The 20,840-nt window shown below is 40.3% G+C and overlaps 1 protein-coding gene across 2 annotated transcripts; it reads left to right on the forward strand.

Annotated features, from left to right (window-relative positions):
* The first annotated feature begins 243 nt into the window (after nucleotides 1-243).
* Nucleotides 244-15,351, forward strand: LOC118098208 (nuclear receptor subfamily 5 group A member 2). 2 transcript variants are annotated; one of them, XM_035141826.2, is made up of 7 exons: nucleotides 244-388; nucleotides 493-605; nucleotides 1,570-1,711; nucleotides 6,500-7,128; nucleotides 10,700-10,819; nucleotides 13,735-13,873; nucleotides 14,591-15,351. In XM_035141826.2, exons 2-7 carry the CDS (start codon nucleotides 504-506, stop codon nucleotides 14,842-14,844), a joined length of 1,386 nt encoding a protein of 461 aa, XP_034997717.2. In that variant the 5' UTR covers nucleotides 244-388; nucleotides 493-503; the 3' UTR covers nucleotides 14,845-15,351. The 2 variants fall into 2 exon arrangements, with proteins under 2 accessions (XP_034997717.2, XP_034997716.2); XM_035141825.2 differs by having other exon boundaries at nucleotides 249-393.
* The last annotated feature ends 5,489 nt before the right edge of the window (nucleotides 15,352-20,840 follow it).

A 20,840-nucleotide genomic window follows, 5' to 3' on the forward strand; every position in this document is an offset into this window, starting at 1 on the left:
CACAAAAATACACACCTTTTGCGAGGTTTATGCCTTAAAACATCCCAAATTTAAAAAAACAAGACCAAAAATGTTCCCATGGTGTGCAAATAGGGCGGTGCTTATATAGAGTTATATCAAGTTAACCATGAACATATCCTGCCTGAAGCAGTTTCAAGTTGACAACGTAAATGGCCATGGCAGCTTATCTGGTCAATCGTTAATCATGAAGTTACACCTGACAACACAAAGTTACCCCTGAAGCTTGCTTCGTGGTACAACCCTTAGGGCAGACCCCAGCACCATGGAGAGCGCCCCTCCTACAAAGGTTGATGTTGTTGCTCAGATCACACTCAACACTCAGCGCTTCAGTTAAGGTGGTTGATAGCCCAATCTCTTCGGTGTGGTGGTGCGGTAATATGCTTATTGCTTTTCACAGTTAATTTCATCTGCTGGATGCTTGTCAAGTTTATTTAGATTTTTGTCACTAATCTAATGTTGCATTCTTTTCAGAGTTTTCCAGAATGGAATTTAGACATTTTGTCCATTTAGAGGAGCATTGTCCAATCTGTGGAGATAAAGTTTCTGGATACCACTACGGTCTGCTGACCTGCGAAAGCTGCAAGGTAGTTTATATTTTTCATGACGCAATTGGATGTTGAATTAGGAGAAGTTGTTTATAAGTTAATGTTTTAAGTTAAAATAACTGGATATGCTGAGTTCTACGTTTAAAATATAAATATATATCATTTCAGAAAATTAATTGAGAGCATTGTTTGCTCTTTTTGCCGTTAAGTGGATGATAGATTCGGCCGAACTGACTTAATTATTGTTGGTAGTAAAACATTTATTAAATATCTTTTGCTTTCATAAGCAGCTGTGTCAACGTCTTCAAAGAGAGTTTCTGTGCGCATTTACGCACGAGGCTCAATAGCTGATAATTCATTCATTATTTGTAACCATAAATGATCGCCGACATAGAGCGAGGATCAGTCCAGACCTAACGATCCTACCTGACATTATGCAGTTCAGACAGATCTGCTTTCACGCTGAATTTCAGTTAAGAAGCTCCAGTCCAATTTTTTATTTTTTTATTTAATATTTTTTCTATCCTGTCAAGTTGTTATTACAAGGATTTTTCCGCTTGGTTCTGGCTTTTCAAAGTCTGACTGTATTTGCATCAGTCTTTTAATATATTTAATCTTAAACATGAATAACTAACATGCTACAAAAAAGTATTTGTTTCCTTTTGGCTCAAATGTTTGCTGTATTGGAATTAGTTGGGGACTGGATCCACACCAGTACCCACATCTCAGTATGAAAAACAAGAAGAACCTATATTTACTTTTAAAGTAGCCTAGTATAGGATGTGCTATGACTAGAAAAATAAATAAAAACCTGGTTTCATGTTTTGTATGTATGAGTTTAAATATTGCTGTGAACAAAAAACTGATTTAAGTTCAACGTAATTTATGAAAGATATTAACACAAAAATAGAATGTGACAAAAGTAAGAAAATTGTTTCTATGAAAAAAAAGTCAAGGTTATAAAATGCTGAAAGAGATCCTTCTTTTTCATAAATACTTGCAGGGTTTTTTCAAAAGAACGGTCCAAAACAACAAGACGTACATCTGTGCAGAAAACCAGGCGTGCAGCATTGATAAAACTCAGAGGAAACGGTGTCCATTCTGCAGATTTCAAAAGTGTCTTCAAGTTGGCATGCGACTGGAAGGTAAGGAGGACATTTTTCATAGATGTTATTATTCCAGTTAGGCTTGGTGAAACAGAACTCCAGTTATCTGGAAAATCGTGCATTAAAGGGATAGTTCACCCAGAAGTGAATATTCACTCATCATCTACTCACCACTGTGCCGATGGAGGGGTGGGTGAAGTGTTTGAGTCCACAAAACCCTTCTGGAGTTTAAGGGGTAAACAGTGTTGCAGCCAAATCCAATACAATGGAAGTAATTAGTGACCTATCTTCACACGTAATAAAACAACAGAAAAAACATAACATGCCTCCATACTGCTCGTGTAACACATAGGGTTTCTTAAAGTCACATTAATATTCCAAATATCTGACTGTGGCTTAAATCAATAAATCAAATCTTATTTGTATAGCTCATATTCACAAATCACAATTTGTCTCATAGGGCTTTACAATGTGTGACATCCTCTGTCTTTTACTCTCAACAAGAGTAAGGAAAAACTACCCCAAAAAACCCTATTAAAACATTTCACATTTACGAGAAAATGATTCTCATGTAATAGGCTCCAGATGAAGGCACAAACATATATGTGCCTCATCCTCAGGTGTTAAAAATATTGGGTCTTGACACCACATTGCAGAAAACAGATTATATGTAAGAAGAGTTTAATAAAAAGGTAGTCTTACACTTTTCAGAAGGCAGATTAGCAGGTCAGTGGGCAAATATAAAGACCGAATCTCCAAATAAACAAACAAAGGCAATAACAGAGAGTAGAACAGAAGAACGGAAACAGTGCTAACAAAACCAGGGATGTGAACAGACAAACTGACAAAGGAGTCTGGGGAGCACAGAGAATAAATACACAAAGGAATTATAGGGTACAAGTGAAACAAAAACAATAATTTCAAAGTAAAACATTAATGAATTAATGAACTCAAAGTCTTAACAACTGGTCCAAAGTCTAGTTTTATCTCTTTTTCAAATGAAGGTTCCTATAGAACATGTCGTGCAAGCACAGATAGCGCTGTTGGTTTTAATGTTAATGATGTAGTGGATCAATAATCTGCTTCAGTTCACCACCTCACATCTGCCTCGCCTTCGCCGACTCCAAAATGTTTGTACGCATGGGTCAGAGTTAGCGTGGAAGTGCGCACATTCTCCCGACAAGTTTGTTCTTATAAATCCCAATTTAGCATGAGAAGTGAGTTACGCAAGTTTCAGGCCCTGTTTTGTACGTACGCAATGAGGCCCCAGGACTGTTTACTGCCATTGCCATTGGACCCTTGGCCTAGATTAAGTGGTTGCAACAGGCATGGCAAAGTTGCCTCCCCTGTTGCCAGGCATTCTGGCCAGCTTTGTAGGTGGACCCATGGGTGGTGTTCATCATGTCCCATGGCTTTTGTTTGTTTTTCTTGTAATGTTCTTCTGGAACAATGTTGGCCACTATCAAAATTTTGACCAACTCACAACATGCATAGGTGCTGTGGACAAAACTTACCTCCCCTTTTGGACATGAAAGACAAGAAAGAGGTGCAGTGTGATTTTACTCCCCAAACAGGATCCATCCTGGATCTTGGGCAACCAAGAGTGCTATATATACCACTCCCAGACTCCTTGGGAGGGAGTATCATCATTGAGGAGGGACATACTCAGACAATTTAGGTTTTGTGCATTTTTTGGTTGTGTTTTTTCTCTGAATATAAAACACAGGGAGGTAGAACCCACCAATCCCAATCCTCGCCATGCCACCACTAGAGCCCTGTGCCATACCACCAGAAGGGACAGGCAGGGAGCCACCGCCCACCCACCCTGCCAGCCTAGCGTGCCAACACACCCAACTGCTATCATCTGATGTGATCATTATAATTACAGTATATGAAGATGAGAAAAAGTAATTCTTAGTTAGTGATATGTGTTCTGTGAATAATTTTGTGTAAGGTCTTTGAAGTCTATGAATTGATTGTTGTGGAAAAACATGGTGGAGTTGTGTATCTTTTTGGGCCCATGTGTGATAGTAAGTGCTGAAGACAAAGTTGCCTCCCCTAAAAAACTAAATGCAGGAAGAACAGCTGGTAAAAATTCGGAGCCCCCCTGGTAACATTTGGGACGTAAAGACTGGTCGGAACGAGATAAATAACTCGAGGCCACAAGATATGAATCAGTTCATCTGTCATCTGTTACTAACAAGACCTGTCGAGCTGTTCTGAAAAAGCCTCTTAGATAAGAAATGAAACGTTTAACTTAATCACTTGATGTAGTCTATATAATGAGCTTTAGTTTGACACACAGTGTCTGCACTGACTCTGAGGCCACACTGTGGTGAAAACCTTTGAATTTACTCGTCAGTAAAAGCCTATTAGACCTATTTTTCATGCGCCATGGGTGTCCCGGGTGTGTTAGTGGTGGGGATCAACTTAGCCAACCAGACATTTTTTTATACTTATCCTTCCCTTTAATGTGTATTTTGATGAGGGCTCAGTGCACTAGTTTCAGAGAGAGAGAGGCGAGGTAGGGATGGGAGCTGTCACAAGATAAATCTGTAAACCATCCCTCATTCCAAATAAATACTTCATTTTATAGGATAAACCTACTTAAAGGGAAGGACAAAAGTATAAAACTATGTCTGGTTATCCTGCTGCTAACACACCCACTACATCAATATAAGTAACACAAGCAAAGAAACGTAGGATGATGCAGACAGTTTGTGTCACTGTGAGCACATTGCTTCTACTTGGCAGGTTGGTTATGTTAGGAAATTAAAAGCAAGCCGTTTTGCAGCCGTTTCGGCAGCCGGTGTAACCTGGGCATTACACATGACACAGTCTTATGGTATTATGGTGGCAGGCAATCAGCACACTAACAAATGAAACTGAAACATTAGGTAAACATGCAAAAACTGACATAGACAAAGGGCAACACAAAGATATTACACAATGGAGGCGGGAATAATGAACAGGAATGAAACACATTTGGACAGGTGCATAGGATTACAAGGGTGGGAAATAGGACATGGCTCCACCCATCTGTCTGGAGTTGATCAAGAAGGTGGTTTAGTGGCCAGGCAGATAAGCTGAGCCCTCAGGAGGACGGGGGACCCGGCGGACAAGTGAAAGCTGGGTTTCTGCAATGGTCGAGCAGGACAATGGTGGTGAAGACGAGTCCACACAGAGGGCTGAGGAGGAAGACACTGGTGAAGCCAGGGAGCATGGCTGGGCCTCTTGGGGGGGCTGAGGTGGAGGACAGGAGGCAGCTGGAGTCCAGAAAGTGCAGGTACAAGTGTTGGCCAGGCCGCTGACTGGACACCGGGGACATGTGCAGTTGCAGATATTGGCTCGGCTATTGACTGGAGTAGGTGGAGTCAGGGTTTTGGCTGAGAGGACCCAAATGCAAGCATGGAAGCTTGTCACAAGGGAGGCAGCAGAGGCGCGCTGTCAGGGCCAGCAAGGCCTTCTCTGCTTGGCCTAGCGATTGTCAGGATTAGATTGTTCTTTGACCAATCAGATTTCGAGTTTGCCATGTTGGGTGTATTTTTTGACACGCCGGGGCCTTCTAGCTGGCCTACCTGTCAACATTTTTCGTGATCCCTCCTTACTTCTCAAGTCCCTCAGCAGTTTCAGACGTACTGGAAAAGAAATCCCAGATGTGGCCTTCTCCAGCTTAACTCAGAGCCACGGAACTCTCTTTGACCCAGGCTTAAAAAAGAAGTGATGACCGTGACTGATTTTGAAGGAAAAAGCCCTGCTGACCTTCTCACTTTCCTTCAGCAGAAAGATCGATGCAGGAGAATTTGAATGACATCCCAGTATCTACTGCCTCTGTCAAGTTGACATTTTCAGCTCTAAAGCGCATTAAAACATATTCAAGAAATAAAACTGGGCATGCTCGACTTTTGAAACTGAATCGCACCGATTTACTGTACAATTGTGTCATTGAACTCTTTAAAAAGTAAGAAAGGTGAATGGACTTTGTCTTCAAATGATGAGCAGCTTTGGTAAGATGGATTTTGATGTATCTTTACTAAGAGGGCCCAGCGCCACAAGGGGTCTTGTATTTTTGTATTTGGTTGTATGTTTTGCCCGCTCTTTTTAAGCTTTGTGTATCTATAGAAAAATAGCAAAAGCAATGAAATGATTGGCCGAGATCCATGTGACTATCGCTTAGTTTCAGAACCATAGCACAGAAAGGGTGGTCTTATGAGTAGATGTGACTAGTTGTTGTGAGTTTGTTCTTGTTTCTTTGGTAATGACATTGATTTGGGTTATGAGATGTCTATCTGTGATGCAGCATCTCAAAGATGGGGAGCCTCGTGTTAAATCACTTTATTCCACTCGATAAAGGTTACTGTCACTGTGAATATGGGGTGGTTACATTCAGTATGGTTTAATTGCGGGAGGTTAGCAGTGAAGGCCTCTAGAGGTGTGAAATACACAACATGGTAGGCAGGGATAATTTGAACACAGGTGAAACACATTAAAACAGGTGCAGTCAATAACAAAAGTGGAAAACAGGAGAGAGACAAGAAGTTAAGCAGAAGAGACAAACAAAAAACTAATTTTAAAATAAAACATGAAACAGAGAACTAAGAGTGCAAACAACCAAATACAGACCTCTAATCCATACAAAAGGAAAACAAGGTAAATGTCCAAAATGTAAAAAGTCCATACAGCAGAGACAACAGATACGCCTTTTAATAGTTCTTCAATGTTCACAAGAGTTCAGAGGACAGAATTGTGACAGATTTATTAATATGAGCTTTACAAATAAAATGTAATACATACATTTACACTAAACAAATCAACTTTTCTCAACAGCTGTTCGTGCAGATCGTATGCGAGGTGGCAGAAACAAGTTTGGCCCTATATACAAGCAAGATCGTGCCCTCAAGCAGAGAAAGGCTTTGATCCAAGCTTGTGGATTCAGAAGTGAGAGCAGAGCACCTCTGATCTTCTCAAAATCCCAGCGTGTCTCTAACTTTACTGGTGGCCTCCAACCAGAATCAGTCCTTCACAGCACCCTGGTGACCAAAGCACAGAATGACTGTATCAGCTACCTGTCTCCACCACTTCTGCCCTCCAGCTCACCTTGTGCCACAAAGTATCAGTGCTTCACCTTTTCGAACTCGACAATCACACCAGAGCACACAGAGAACTGTACAAGTTCACAGGGCTCTGCTGCAGGAATCCACACGGACTCAGACAATCTATACTCAAGCTCTCCACAAGGTCCCAGGATGCCTCAGCTCGTGATAGAGTTTTTGCTCTGTGATCTCGATCAGCTACAACTCCAGAAAAAGGTCACTACTTCTCTTCAGCAGGAGATGGCTAGCTGGAGGAAACACAGGAACCCCACTACTTTTACCCTGATGTGCCTCATGGCTGACCAGATGGTGGTCTGTATTGTGGAGTGGGCTCGCACATCCATCTTCTTTAAACATCTCAAGGTAAGGTCCGACCTTATGTCTCTGCAGTTATATACATACACACAAAGCTAATTTAAAAAAACTTTTTGCTCAGTCCATATCATCCTGCTTTAATTTCCCTTTCAAGCTAATAGATTCATATGTATGGATATTATATGTTTGTTTATGTCCATGTATTTTTGTTGCCCCACAATAGACTAACTTTGGTATTACTTTGATTTTCTTTATTTTACAGTAGTGCCACATTTTTCTAATTTACCAGTGGTGAAAAGTGCATTAACTGAATTGTGGTATGAATTTACGGATATTTTTACTTTACGTTACATATTTTAACTTAAGTGAATGTTGCCATTTTCTGCAACTTGCACCCCTACTACAATTTGGATTGTTCCACCAGTATTGGACTCAATGTGCAGGAGTAGAACACAAACACGAACTGTTAAGCACAACTAGGTTTATTTACAATATGAACAGTGTACATACAGAAATTAGTGCAAAGCAACAGCAGCCCCAAACTACTGAACCTAAGTACAGGGGTAAGAGTCAATGGGGTGTGTCCAGGGGATCTCATTGAGACCGATGAAGATGTTCCACAAGTTAAGCCGACTCTCTGGCAAGGAGATTGTGATATGACTGGATCCTTAAACATTATAGAGAAACCCAACAGTTCTCCACAACGAGCAAGCACTTTGGAGAGAAAAAACTCCCTCATTAACTGGATGAAACCACTGGCAGAACCGGATTCATCGAGTCAGAGACACATGCAGAGAGAGAGAGAGCGGGAGAGAGACAAAGCGAAAGAGAGAGAGAAAGAAAGAGAGAGAGAGGAAGAGAGAGAGACGATGGAATGGAAAAAACACAAAGTTAGTGATAAATAAATATGGGGGTAGAGAGACAGAAAGCTCACCTGATCCAGCCCTAACTATAGGCTTTCTCAAAAAGGAACATCTTCGGTCTCACCTTAAATGTAGAGATGGTGTCTGCCTCCAGAACCCAGAGTGGGAGCTGGTTCCACAGGAGAGGAGCCGAGCCTGGTAGCTGAAGGCTCTACCTCCCATCCTACTCTTACAGATTCTAGGAACCACAGGAGAGGAGCCTGTGTTTTGGGAGCGAAGTGATCTATTTGGATAATATGGGGTTATGAGCTATTTGATATATGAAGGGGCATGATTGTTAAGGGCTTTGTATGTGAGGAGCAGGATCTTGAAATATTATTATTATTAACATTGAATTTTACAGGGAGCCAATGCAGAGAAGATAGGAGTAATATGATCTCTTCCTCTAGTTCCTGTCAGCCCTTGTGCAGCAGCATTTTGTACCAGCTGGAGGCTTTTCACAGACTTACTGGGACATCCTGACAATACAAATGCATGGACTAGTTTCTCAGCTTCCTTCTGAGACAGGATGTTCCCTAATTTTCATATTATTGCGCAGGTGGAAGAAAGCTGTCCTAGAGACTTGTTTATGTGTGGGTCAAATGACATGTCCTGGTCAAACATAACTCCAAGGTTCCTCACAGTGGAGCTAGGGGCCAAACTAATACCATCCAAGGTGACTATCTGGTCAGACAGTGTTTCTCTGAGATGTTTAGGGCCATTACAATGACCTCAGTTTTGTCTGAATTCAAATTACAAATGAATCTATCTGATAAATACGATTTAAACCAGCCTAATGCTGTTCCTTTAATCCCTACATGTTCCAGTCTCTGTAACAGAATCTCATGATCTATGGTATCAAATGTAGCACTAAGATCCAACAGGACAAGTATAGAGACAAGTCTGTTATCTGAGGCCATGAAAAGGTCATTAGTAACTTTTAACAGTGCTGTTTCTGTGCTGTGATGGATGCTAAATCTTGACTGAAAGTCTTAACAAACCATTACTATCTAAGTAATCACAGCTTTTTCAGCTATTTTGGAATTGAAGGGAAGGTTTGATATCGGTCTACTATTAGCTAAAACATCTTGATCAAGAGAAGGCTTTTTAAGCAGATGTTTAATAATTGCTACTTTAAAGGGATAGTTCACCGAAAAATAAAAATACACTCACCACTATGCCGATGGAGGGGTGGGTGAAGTGTTTAAGTCAACAAAACACTTCTGGAGTTTCAGGGGTAAACAGCGTTTCAACCAAATCTAATACAATTCAAGTCAATTGCGACCACTTCTTCAGACTGTTATGGCTGTAGCCTGTCTGTGTGTTTCTGTATTCTTTGGAGTCCCCAGATGCTCCTCCTTCTTCCTGGCCGGTGGTGGAGACAAAGACGGAGATCCTGATTGGAGCGGCATCCTCCCCAAGCATCCAATCAGCATGAAGCACTTTGGGCTGACAGTATAAATTATGCCCAGCTGTGTCAGTCGGGGCAGCTGTATGTCCTGTGTGAACAGCTCACCAAACTAGCTCCTAAGATCGTGTTTGAATTAAGAATTGATGTTGTCCGAGAGTCAGACTAGAAGTGTTACTAGAGAATTTATGACTTTTGATTTAAAACCGTTGTGTTGTTAATGAGTATTGTTTTTTGTTTTGGTTTACTTAAGATAGCTCTTTTTAAGAGTCCTCTTTTTGTTATATTTGTTTTCATATTTGAAATAGCACCTTGTTGCTTGTTTTTTGGTTAATTTATATTACATGCATTTTCCTTCAATCTTAAAACCAGGTTTAAAAATAAACTAAACAACTTTCACATACCAAAAACATCTGGTTTTATGTTGCCACCTTTTTCATAGCGAGCTGGGTCGTAACAAGACTTAATAAAACAAAAGAAAAAACCTCCATGCCTCCATACTCCTTGTCATCTAATTGTCCGGAAGCCCCGACATTTAAATTCGACTGGAAATGAGGTCATTTACATCAAGTTTTTAGCCTAAATGTCCACTGTTATTCTCCTTGGTGGTGTGTTCACGTACCTTCGGGGACACCATCGTGTTGCTACATTCGCTAGCATCGTCACTTCCAGTAGTGGACTTTTCTAGGTTTAAAACAGGGTGTGAATGACCTTGTTTCTAGTCGAATATGAATGTCGTGGGTTGCAGACACTTGGATGACACCACACAAGTAGTATGGAGTCATGTGTGCCAATTTTCATTACGCTTGGCGAAAGATAATGAATAGGAAGACATTCATTGAAAATTTGTAGGGGGCGCTATTGAGGCATTTTTAGATGCACGTTGCCGAGCACATTAAAAATACGTTAATTTTCACCAGACTTAACGCGCCAGTGTAATTTGTATATACACTTCAGTCGTTGCCTGTAAAACGTCAGTGACACCACTGATTAATCATATGAATACTATATAGGGAAAGTATGTGTATTAAACAATTAAAGGGTAAAGCAACACCTATGATTTGCAATGTGGCCGATCCTGGATGCATTTTGAGAGACAGAATACCAGCAGCTAACAGAAACCGAGTCTAAGCTTGTGTCTACAGCCTTACCGACTAATAGCAAGTCCAAATATTAATTTTATTTTTAACTTAAAGGATTACTCCTTGGAATAATTATCTTATTAGAATGTGTTCCTGTTCTGCTCAAATATGTGATGACACTGATACAAACTGTATTCAAACAATATTTGTTCTTTTTCTGATCCAAGGTGTGTGATCAGATGAAGTTACTGCACAACTGCTGGAGTGAACTGTTGATCCTGGACATCATTTCCGGACATGTCCTTTACAACAGGGAGGGAAGCTTGCTTCTGGTCACTGGGCTGGAGGTTAGATTTGTCATTTTTGTCACATCTTATCTGTAACAGCATCAAAAAAAGAGATTACAAATAACAAAAAAGGAAAGGGGCAAAGTGGGATTCCTCAGGCTTTCATCTTCATGCAACATCCTTTGACAAACTCAGCATCTGCAATGATTTTTTTTAAAGATTATAGATTATATTTATTGCAACAGTAGAACATGTAACTGTTTGGCATCTAGGCTCCGACTTAATCACTCCCCCCTATATGATATGATGGGAGTGATGAGCACTCTTGTGAGCCCCCGCTTGTATAGCCCATATTTACAAAACACATTTCATCTCATAAGGCTTAATGAGGTGCGACATTCTCTGTCCTTAAACCTCAACAAGAGTGAGGTGAATAGCGTTCAGGTGTTAGACCGCAACTCTGGTATAGATTGCAAATTTTGAGGAGATCTCGTCATGGGCTTTCAACCATTCTTGGTGAGCGGGGTTGCCAACAGATGGGTTGGGGCGCAATGCAGGTGTTTCATCATAGAGGAGAAAGAACAGAAAGAAGTATTATTCTTAGCAATGATAATTTGAATGTCTTGATAAGATCTATCAGTCTTTGAGTGCTTAGAATGTTGTGTACATGTGTTCTTCTAAGGTTAGAGAAGGTAAGGTCATGTAGAGCAGTGGTTCTCAAATGGGGGTACGTGTACCCCTGGGGGTACGTGAAGGCACTCCAGGGGGTACGTGAGATTTTTTTTAAATATATTTAAAATTAGCATCCATTCACAAATCCTTTAAAAATTGTCATTTAATAAATATTCAATAAAATATAAGTGTAAGTTCATAAACTGAATTTTATACTCAGTAGGCTATTCAATTTCATTATCCTAAAAACCCTGAGTCTCCCCCATACCAGGATGGTTTGACCCAACCTGACACACGCCACCTGTCATCACCTGTCAATCACTGCTGCCTTGAAAACTCAAACAATGGAGTCATGGTTGAAGTGTAGCAGCAATGCTGCTGAAAACACGGAGGGAGAAGTGCCAAAGAAGGCGAAACCAGAGCCGGCAAAATTCCGTCAGTATTCAGAAGAATATGTTTTAATGGGATTTACGTCCACGAGTTGCAACCCACCCAAGGCTTTGTGTTTTTTCTGTGGGGAGAGATTAGCCAAACAAATATTTCAAGTTAGACCACTACAAATGAGCAATGTTATGCACATTGATGGAATTTTTAATGTTTTGTTGATGCTTTTTCAAATGTTTGAAATTTGAAAGTGTCTAGTTATAAAGTTTAATAAATCAGACACTGATGGCACAGCGCTGTGTATTACATCTTTTTTTCAACCAAAAATGCTTTGCGCTGGTTAGGGGGTACTTAACCAAATATTTCACAGGGGGTACATCACTGAAAAAAGGTTGAGAACCACTGATGATTAAGGCCATTGGGTTTAGTTGGCCAGACATTAATGTAGAATCACCCAAGACCAAGACTGTTGTGCCTTTCCCAACAACTCATGGCAATGTCAGCAGAGGCATAGAACAAAGAAAAGCTTGAAGGAATTTATTTATTTAATTAATCAATACATTTTTTAACATAACATTTTATACAAATTTTATATACAAATGATATACCTGCCACATTAAGGATGATAAAGAGAAGAGAACACTGGATTTTGAGCTGAGATTTCGAGGTGGAAATTTCTTACAGAGCACTTGAGTGCTATCGGGGCCCTCAGCGCTAACAGTGTCAATAGCAGCATGCATGCAGAGAAGACCACAGCACAGCACCTTCATCATCACAGAGCACAACGTAAGGAAGGCTTTCGGGAGAGTAAACACAGTGGCAGTGGGACCAGATGGCATTCCAGGACAGGTCCTCAAAGCCTTTGCCGACCAGTTAGCGCCAGTGTTCACAGAGATATTAAACCTCTCCCTCTCACAGGCAGTAATCCCCACATGCTTCAAAAGGCCTATTATTGTTCCTTTACCAAAGAAAACCACACCTGCCGCCTGTCTAAATGACGCCCAGTAGCCCTGATAATAACTGATGAGTGTTTAGTTTAGTTAAAGTGCGAGCAGGTCAGCAGGAGAGCGGAAGAGGAAACAGAAACTCCAGCTCGGTACAAACCAACTGCAGCTTCTGCTCTGATTATGAAGCAGCAGCGCTGATCATTGAGCAGATGTGGACCAGAAAGAAACTCTGTATTTTCTATAGGCTTGCATAGGTCAGTCACTTGTGAAGACCATCATCATTTAGCATAAAACAACCAATCAGAATCGCGGGCTGACTGGCACGGATAAATGTGCTTCAGGTGTGAACAGCCAGGCGGCTGCTCGCACAGGAATTGAAGCTTCGTGGTGTGTCGTAACGTGACGCCCACAGTCAGGACATCAGGGTTAAAGTGACCGCAACGATCCGAAGTCATGATCCAACATCATCGCTTAGTACTTGCGTACCGTGCTGCAAACGGATCGGGTCCAGTCTACATCCAGGACATGGTCAAATGTTACACCCCAGCCCGTTCACTCCACTCTGCATCTGCCAATCGGCTTGTTGCTCCCTCACTACGAGCTAAACACTCAACAAAATCATGACTGTTTGCTGTCCTGGCTCCTAAATGGTGGAATGAGCTCCCCAACGACATCAGGACAGCAGAAAGTCTATACATCTTAAGATCTGAGACCGAATGGATGGATCTTGACACAGATTTTGAAAGTTCAGCCAGCAGCTGACAGAAACCGAGCATCTTTCGATATGACAGGTGATGAAACCAGAGAAACCTGTCTTTAGTATATAAAATAATAAATAAATAAAACATGCGAAGAGATGGAGTCCAAGCTTGTGTCTAAAGCCTAACCAAGCAAGTCCAAACATTAATTTCATCTTTAACTTGAAGGATTACACTTCAATAAGGAAGTCAAAATGTGTATTCTTCGTTTCAGGTGCAGCTGTCAGACATAGCGTCTCCTACCTTAGCCAACCTGCTCCAGAGTGGACAAGAGCTGATTGAGAAGCTCCATACCCTAAAGGTGGACCGCCAAGAGTTTGCCTGTATTAAGTTCCTCATCCTCTTTAACCCAGGTTAGTGACAGATTGGACTTTTTGTGTTCCACACAAATTTGATCACTTGAATTGGTAAATTGTACTTTTAACCAAAATGCCTTTTAATGTCTAATAATGCAGACATCTCCACAATTAAAGCCACTTTCCAAATTTACTTTTCCAGGTCCACAGGAACTATTTCAGGGACTGTACCTGAATCTGGTCCAAAGCAATCAAAGTCTAGTTATAGGTTATCAATCATTGTTAATAGGCTAAACAATCCCTGCTCTTTGGGTAGTAAATTTCAGTGGCCCAGGAATTGTCAAGGTGGAATTTGTAGTTATTGTGTACAGCTCATTTACCATGAGTGGTGGCACCTAGTGTTAGAGAGACATAACTTAAAAAGAGAACATACCATTTGTTTCATCCTGGTAAATAAAACATTCAACAAAAGGACACATAAAATCATTACATTCATACACATCTGAAACATTGCCGTTGTTTTCTTTTCTATCTAATTTTCCTAATATGTAGAGTTCCTAAGGTCAGAGATAAATTTAGCAGCTCTTTAATTCCTGGAATTATGGAGCCAAAAAGGAGCTTACTAGAGAGCTCAAATATATTGTTATAAAATGGTAAATGTAATATAAAGAATGTAAAAAAGATGTGCTTCTACAATTCTCCAGTTGATCACACAAGGGTTGATGTTTACAGTATATTCATTGGTTCTTTTTTTCCTTTTTCCTCATTAACCAGATGTGAAAGAACTTGAAGAACATCAGCTCATCGAGAGTGTGCAGGAGCAGGCTGAAGGAGCCCTCCTGGAATATACCCTATGCACCTCTTCTCAGCACCTTGGACGCTTTACTAATCTGCTACTGTGTCTCTCTGAGTTACGCGCTCTCAGCATTCTTGCCGAAGACTACCTGTACTGCAGACATCTTATTGGTGAAGTGCCCTGCAACAACCTGCTCACCGAGATGCTCCGTGTGAGGCACAGCTTGGCATGAAGACTGTCTGCACATGTTACTATTAAGTTGTGATGAATGTCTTGTACAATGAGTTATCCTTCATATTCGTCAGTGCTTATGACAGAATATTAGCAATGATATAAACAATACAATAAAAAATAATATAAAGGACATAAATAGAGGACCATATATGGACCAATAAAGGACCATAAATTGGTTATAAAGGGGAAAATGTGACTTATAATCTTAAACCATTAACATTCTACTTTGTGTGGTTTCAGTTACTTAAGGTGCAAGACGTGTTTATCCCCTATGTCTGATTTCATTTCCTGTTTCCATTTAAGAAAGCTGTAGTTGCTAATTTCAAGGGACCTTTTAGGGACACAAGACACAAACAGCTGCATCTGGGTATAAATATGTATCATCTTGTGATGTCCTTTGTCAGATCTCCTGAATACACCTATGTGTATGAGCTCTGTCCTTCAGCTGAATTAAGATTTCCTCTGCAACTCTTAGTGTTACTTTAAATAAAACTTACAAAGACAAGTTTTTCTCACCACTCTAAGTTATTTCACTTCTCATGAATTCCCACCAGTCTATGCTCACACACAAAACTGGTTACCATATTATAGCCTGCCATGCTTCAGGTGTGATACATTTTCTTTGTAAAGTTGTCAAATTCTAAAATTCTTGTTACAAATTACCTTATCCACTGATATTAGCGAAATACCAAAATGATCAGTTAATAACTTATTAGACTAGAACCATTTATGAACACTAAGAAACCTAGAGACTTTGTTGTTGTTCTTTACACTAAAAGACAGATATAGGCCCTGATTGTCTAACCACTCAAAATTTTAGACAAATCCAAAGGGACTGGAGCCCCTGCCCCTTTTCTTCCTCGAGAGAAAGTGTCCTTTTTCTAAGGTGCTTTTTTAACATGAATGAATATTATATTCCTGTTTGTGCACAGCTTCCCTGTCAAACAAATATATTAATTGAATAAAAACATTAAAATAATGCAAATTGATCGTTAACTACATCTCACTGCAGGTGAATAGGATTTCAGAACTTCCCCAGTTATCAATCAATCAATCAATCAAATTTTATTTGTATAGCCCATATTCACAAATCACAATTTGTCTCATAGGGCTTTAACAAGGTGTGACATCCTCTGCCCTTAAACTTCAACAAGAGTAAGGAAAACCTACTAAAAAACCTTTTAACAGGGTAAAAAGAACGTAGAAACCTCAGAGAGAGCCACATGTGAGGGATTTCTTTGATGTGATAAGGAGGGAGACGAGGAAGGAGAAGCTGGGAAGAGAAGCTCCGTGTGTCATGTGTCCCCCGACATTCTAGACCTATAGCAGCATAACTAAGAGCAGGTCTAAGACAAGCCTGGACCGGCTCTAACTATAAGCTTGATCGTAAAGGAAGGTTTTAAGCCTACTCTTAAACGTACAGATGGTGTCTGCCTCCCGAACTGAAAGTGGGAGATGATTCCACAGGAGAGGAGCTTGATAGCTGAAAGCTCTGGCTCCTACTCTACTTTTAGAGACTTTAGGGACGACAAGTAAGCCTGAATTCTGGGAGCGCAGTGCTCTAGTGGGGTGTTTCATTGGAAGCAAGGGCAATGTCGTCTAGCGCAGCTATATCATTAGATAATGTATCTCTAAGGTGTTTAGGGCCAAGTATTAGAACCTCTGTTTTATCTGAGTTTAATAAGACAAAATTGCAGGTCATCCAGGTTTTTATGTCCTTGAGACATGCTTGGAGTTTAGTTAATTGATTACACTGTTCAGGTTTTATTGACAAGTATAACTGGGTGTCATCTGCATAGCAGTGGAAATTTACCGAGTGTGTCCTGATAATGTTTCCTAGTGGAAACATATATAATAAGAATAAAATTGGGCCGAGCACAGAGCCCTGTGGAACACCGTGGTTAACTTTGGTGCGCATAGACGACTCATTATTAATTTGCACAAATTGGAAGCGATCTGAAAAATATGATTTAAACCAGTTCAGGGCGGTTCCTTTAATGCTAATTAACTGTTCTAGTCTCTGTAATCAAATTTGATGGTCAATAGTGTTGAATGCTGCACTAAGATCTAACAGAATGAGGACAGACACAAATCCCTGATCTGAAGCTATTAGAAGGTCATTAGTGACTTTTGCCAAGGCTGTCTCCGTGCTGTGATTGGCTCTAAACCCCGACTGAAAGTCTTCATATACATTACTTTCCTGGAGAAACTCACACAGCTGATTGGCTACAACTTTTTCAAGGATTTTAGACAGGAAGGGGAGGTTGGATATTGGTCTGTAGTTGGCTAAAACCTCCGGGTCTAGGGTGGATTTTTTCAGAAGGGGTTTGATTACAGCTAGTTTAAAGGACTGTGGTACATATCCTGATGATAATGACAGATTGATTGTGTTCAGTAACGTACTATTAATTAGGGGCAGAATTTCTTTAAGTAATTTTGTAGGGATGGGATCTCAGATACAAGTTGTTGGTTTAGAACATGAGATTATTTTGGTCAGCTGATCAAGGGTGATCAGAGAGAAGCTGTCTAAATAATTGATAAGATTCTCAGCAGTTTCTGAGATTTTTGTTCTTGATGGTGTATTAGTGTCAACTGAGGGCAGGAGATGGTTGATTTTATTTCTAATAGTTAGAATTTTATCATTAAAGAAGGTCATAAAGATATTGCTATTTAGGGATCGAGGAATACTGGGTTCGGTGGAGGTGTGACTCTGTCAGCCTGGCTACAGAGCTGAAGAGAAACCTGGGGTTGTTTTTATTTTCTTCTATTAATGTGGAGTAGTAGGCAGCTCTTGCTTTGTGGAGGGCCTTCTTATATGCTTTAACACTATCTTTCCAGGCTAAGTGATTTTCAGCACAGTTGTTGGAGCGCCACTTCCTTTCTGGTTTTCTTGACACTTGTTTTAATTATTTTATTTTTGTTCATTAGGGTATTATATTTGCTATATTTTGCGTGTTGTGTGTCTTTTTCCTTCTATAGTATCCGTAATGTAAAACCAGTGAAACCGTGCTATTTCCTCTGACACCTTTTGATGCAGAAATCTACAAAGATGCCTGAGGTTCGGGATCTTTCTGAAGCTTTGCCAGAGATGCCAATGGATCCAATTACAGGGGTCGGCGTAGTGGCCTCCAGGAACAGGCCTTCTTATATGCTTTAACACTATTCTTCCAGGCTAGGAGATTTTCAACACAGTTGCTGGAGCGCCACTTCCTTTCTAGTTTTCTTGACACTTGTTTTAACTCATGTGTCTTTGAATTATACCACGGAGCTAATTTACTATGTTTTACACGTTTCTTTTTTAGAGGCGCTATTGAGTCTAATGTTAATCATAATGACTTTACAGAGCTATCGACAAGATGGTCAATCTCAGAGGAGGTAGGGTTTTTAAAGAATTTGTTGGTTATATCGACGGATAATACGGGTTTAAATGTAATGATTCTAATACTGAAATAAATGATATGCTAAGGCTATCATTATTATTGTCAACATGAATATTAAGGTCACCGACAATAATAATTTTATCGTTTTTTAGGACTAGGTAAACTACAGCAAATATGATTGGCTGTTGGTATTTCTTGGATGGGTGTGGAAGACTAAGAACAAGACTTTCAAATGAGTTGTAGCTTAGTTTAGGTTTAGGATTAATTGATAAACTGGAGTTAAAAATAGCAGCAACTCCACCTCCTCAGCCAAATTCTCGGGGAACGTTTGAATTTACATGACTGAGGGGAGTAGATTCATTTAGGCTGACATATTCATCGGGATGTAGCCAGGTCTCAGTGAGGGACAATAAATCCATTTTTTGATCTGAGACTAGTTCATTGACTTAAACAGCCTTTGATGATCATGATCTTATGTTTAAAAGTCCACATTTAAAAGTCTTTGTTACTTGAGTTGTTGCAGAGGTTGTGTTAATTTGTATTAGTTTTTTGTGTAGAATTCTCCCTCTGTTATTGTTTGATTTACATAATTTAATGGGACGGTGGACAGAGACAATCTCTATGGGTCTGTGGTTGTGTGACTGATCCAGAGGGAGTACAGAGAAGTGTTTAGCACTGCAGCTCTGCTTCCTGGTCCCAACTCTGGGTTGTCATTTTATATATAATTTGAATATAATTGAATATAGCAGACACACTATACAAAATATATTTCAACTGTATAAAACTAAAACTACAAACTTGGATAATATAAGAAAATATCAAACCAACATTAATATTTAACTACACACACGCAGGCTGCATGGTGGCTCTTACAAAAAGGTTATTACTTTTCAGAGGTTTTAGCCAACTACAGACCAATATCCAACCTCCCCTTCCTGTCTAAAATCCTTGAAAAAGTTGTAGCCAATCAGCTGTGTGAGTTTCTCCAGGAAAGTAATGTCTATGAAGACTTTCAGTCGGGGTTTAGAGCCAATCACAGCACGGAGACAGCCTTGGCAAACGTCACTAATGACCTTCTAATAGCTTCAGATCAGGGATTTGTGTCTGTCCTCGTTCTGTTAGATCTTAGTGCAGCATTCGACACAATTGACCATCAAATTTTATTACAGAGACCAGAACAGTTAAAGGAACCGCCCTAAACTGGTTTAAATACAATTTTTTAGATCAATTCCAATTTGTGCAAATTAATGATGAGTCATCTGTGCGCACCAAAGTTAACCATGGTGTTCCACAGGGCTCTGTGCTCAGCCCAATTTTATTCTTATTATATATGCTTCCACTAGGTAACATTATCAGGACACACCCAGTAAATTTCCACTGCTATGCGGATGACACCCAGTTATACTTGTCAATAAAACCAGAACAGTGTAATCAATTAACTAATCTCCAAGCATGTCTCAAGGACATAAAAACCTGGATGACCTGCAATTTTCTCTTATTAAACTCAGATAAAACAGAGGTTCTAATACTTGGCCCTAAACTACTTAGAGATACATTATCTAATGATATAGCTGCGCTAGACGACATTGCCCTTGCTTCCAATGAAACAGTCAGGAACTTGGGAGTGATCTTCGATCCTGATTTGTCCTTTAATTCTCACTTAAAACTAATTTCTAGGACCGCCTTCCTCCACTTGCGTAATATCTCAAAAATGATGTCCTCTCTCAAAAAAATGCAGAAAAACTAGTCCACGCCTTTGTTACATCCAGACTTGTTTATTGTAATTCCTTATTATCAGGCTCCAGCAGTAAGTCGTTAAAGACTCTGCAGCTTGTCCAAAATGCTGCAGCACGTGTCGTGACAAGAACCAAGAAAAGAGACCACATTTCTCCTGTATTAGCTTCACTACACTGGCTTCCGGTTACATCAAGAATATAATTAAAAATTATCCTCCTCACCTTCAAGGCCCTTAATAATATGGCACCATTATACCTTAAAGAGCTGATAGTACCTTATCAACCCACTAGAGCACTGCGCTCCCAGAATTCAGGCTTACTTGTCGTCCCTAAAGTCTCTAAAAGTAGAGTACATGTTACTGACTTAACTTCTTCCCCGGAGTCCCTTTGCCTTATCGTCCGCAGATCCAGGGCAGCGGCTGCGGCCACATCGTGGATTATGATGGTGGATCGCGAATCAGAGATCGTGATCGTAATGGCGGATCCTGTATTTTGCTGGTTGATGGTGATAATAATGGCGGATCCTGTATCGTGTTGGCATCTGATAGTGGTGGTGGACCACGATCGAGGTGGCAGCTGATGGTGGATCCTGTTGGCGGCAGTGGATCATGATTGTGGACTATAGTGGCATCCGATCGTGATGGTGGATCCTGATCATGGTGGTTGCTGACCATGGACTATGATTACAACATCTTTCTGATGTTCTCCATTACACGTGGCATCTATTGCACTTTTGTCCGTCCTGCGAGAGAGATCCCTCACATGTGGCTCTCTCTGAGGTTTCTACGTTCTTTTTACCCTGTTAAAGGTTTTTTTTTGTAGTTTTTCCTTACTCTTGTTGAGGGTTAAGGGCAGAGGAGAGCAGAATTTACTAAGCC

The sequence above is a fragment of the Hippoglossus stenolepis genome, chromosome 18, assembly GCF_022539355.2.
Source record: "Hippoglossus stenolepis isolate QCI-W04-F060 chromosome 18, HSTE1.2, whole genome shotgun sequence".
Taxonomy (NCBI): Eukaryota; Metazoa; Chordata; class Actinopteri; order Pleuronectiformes; family Pleuronectidae; genus Hippoglossus; species Hippoglossus stenolepis.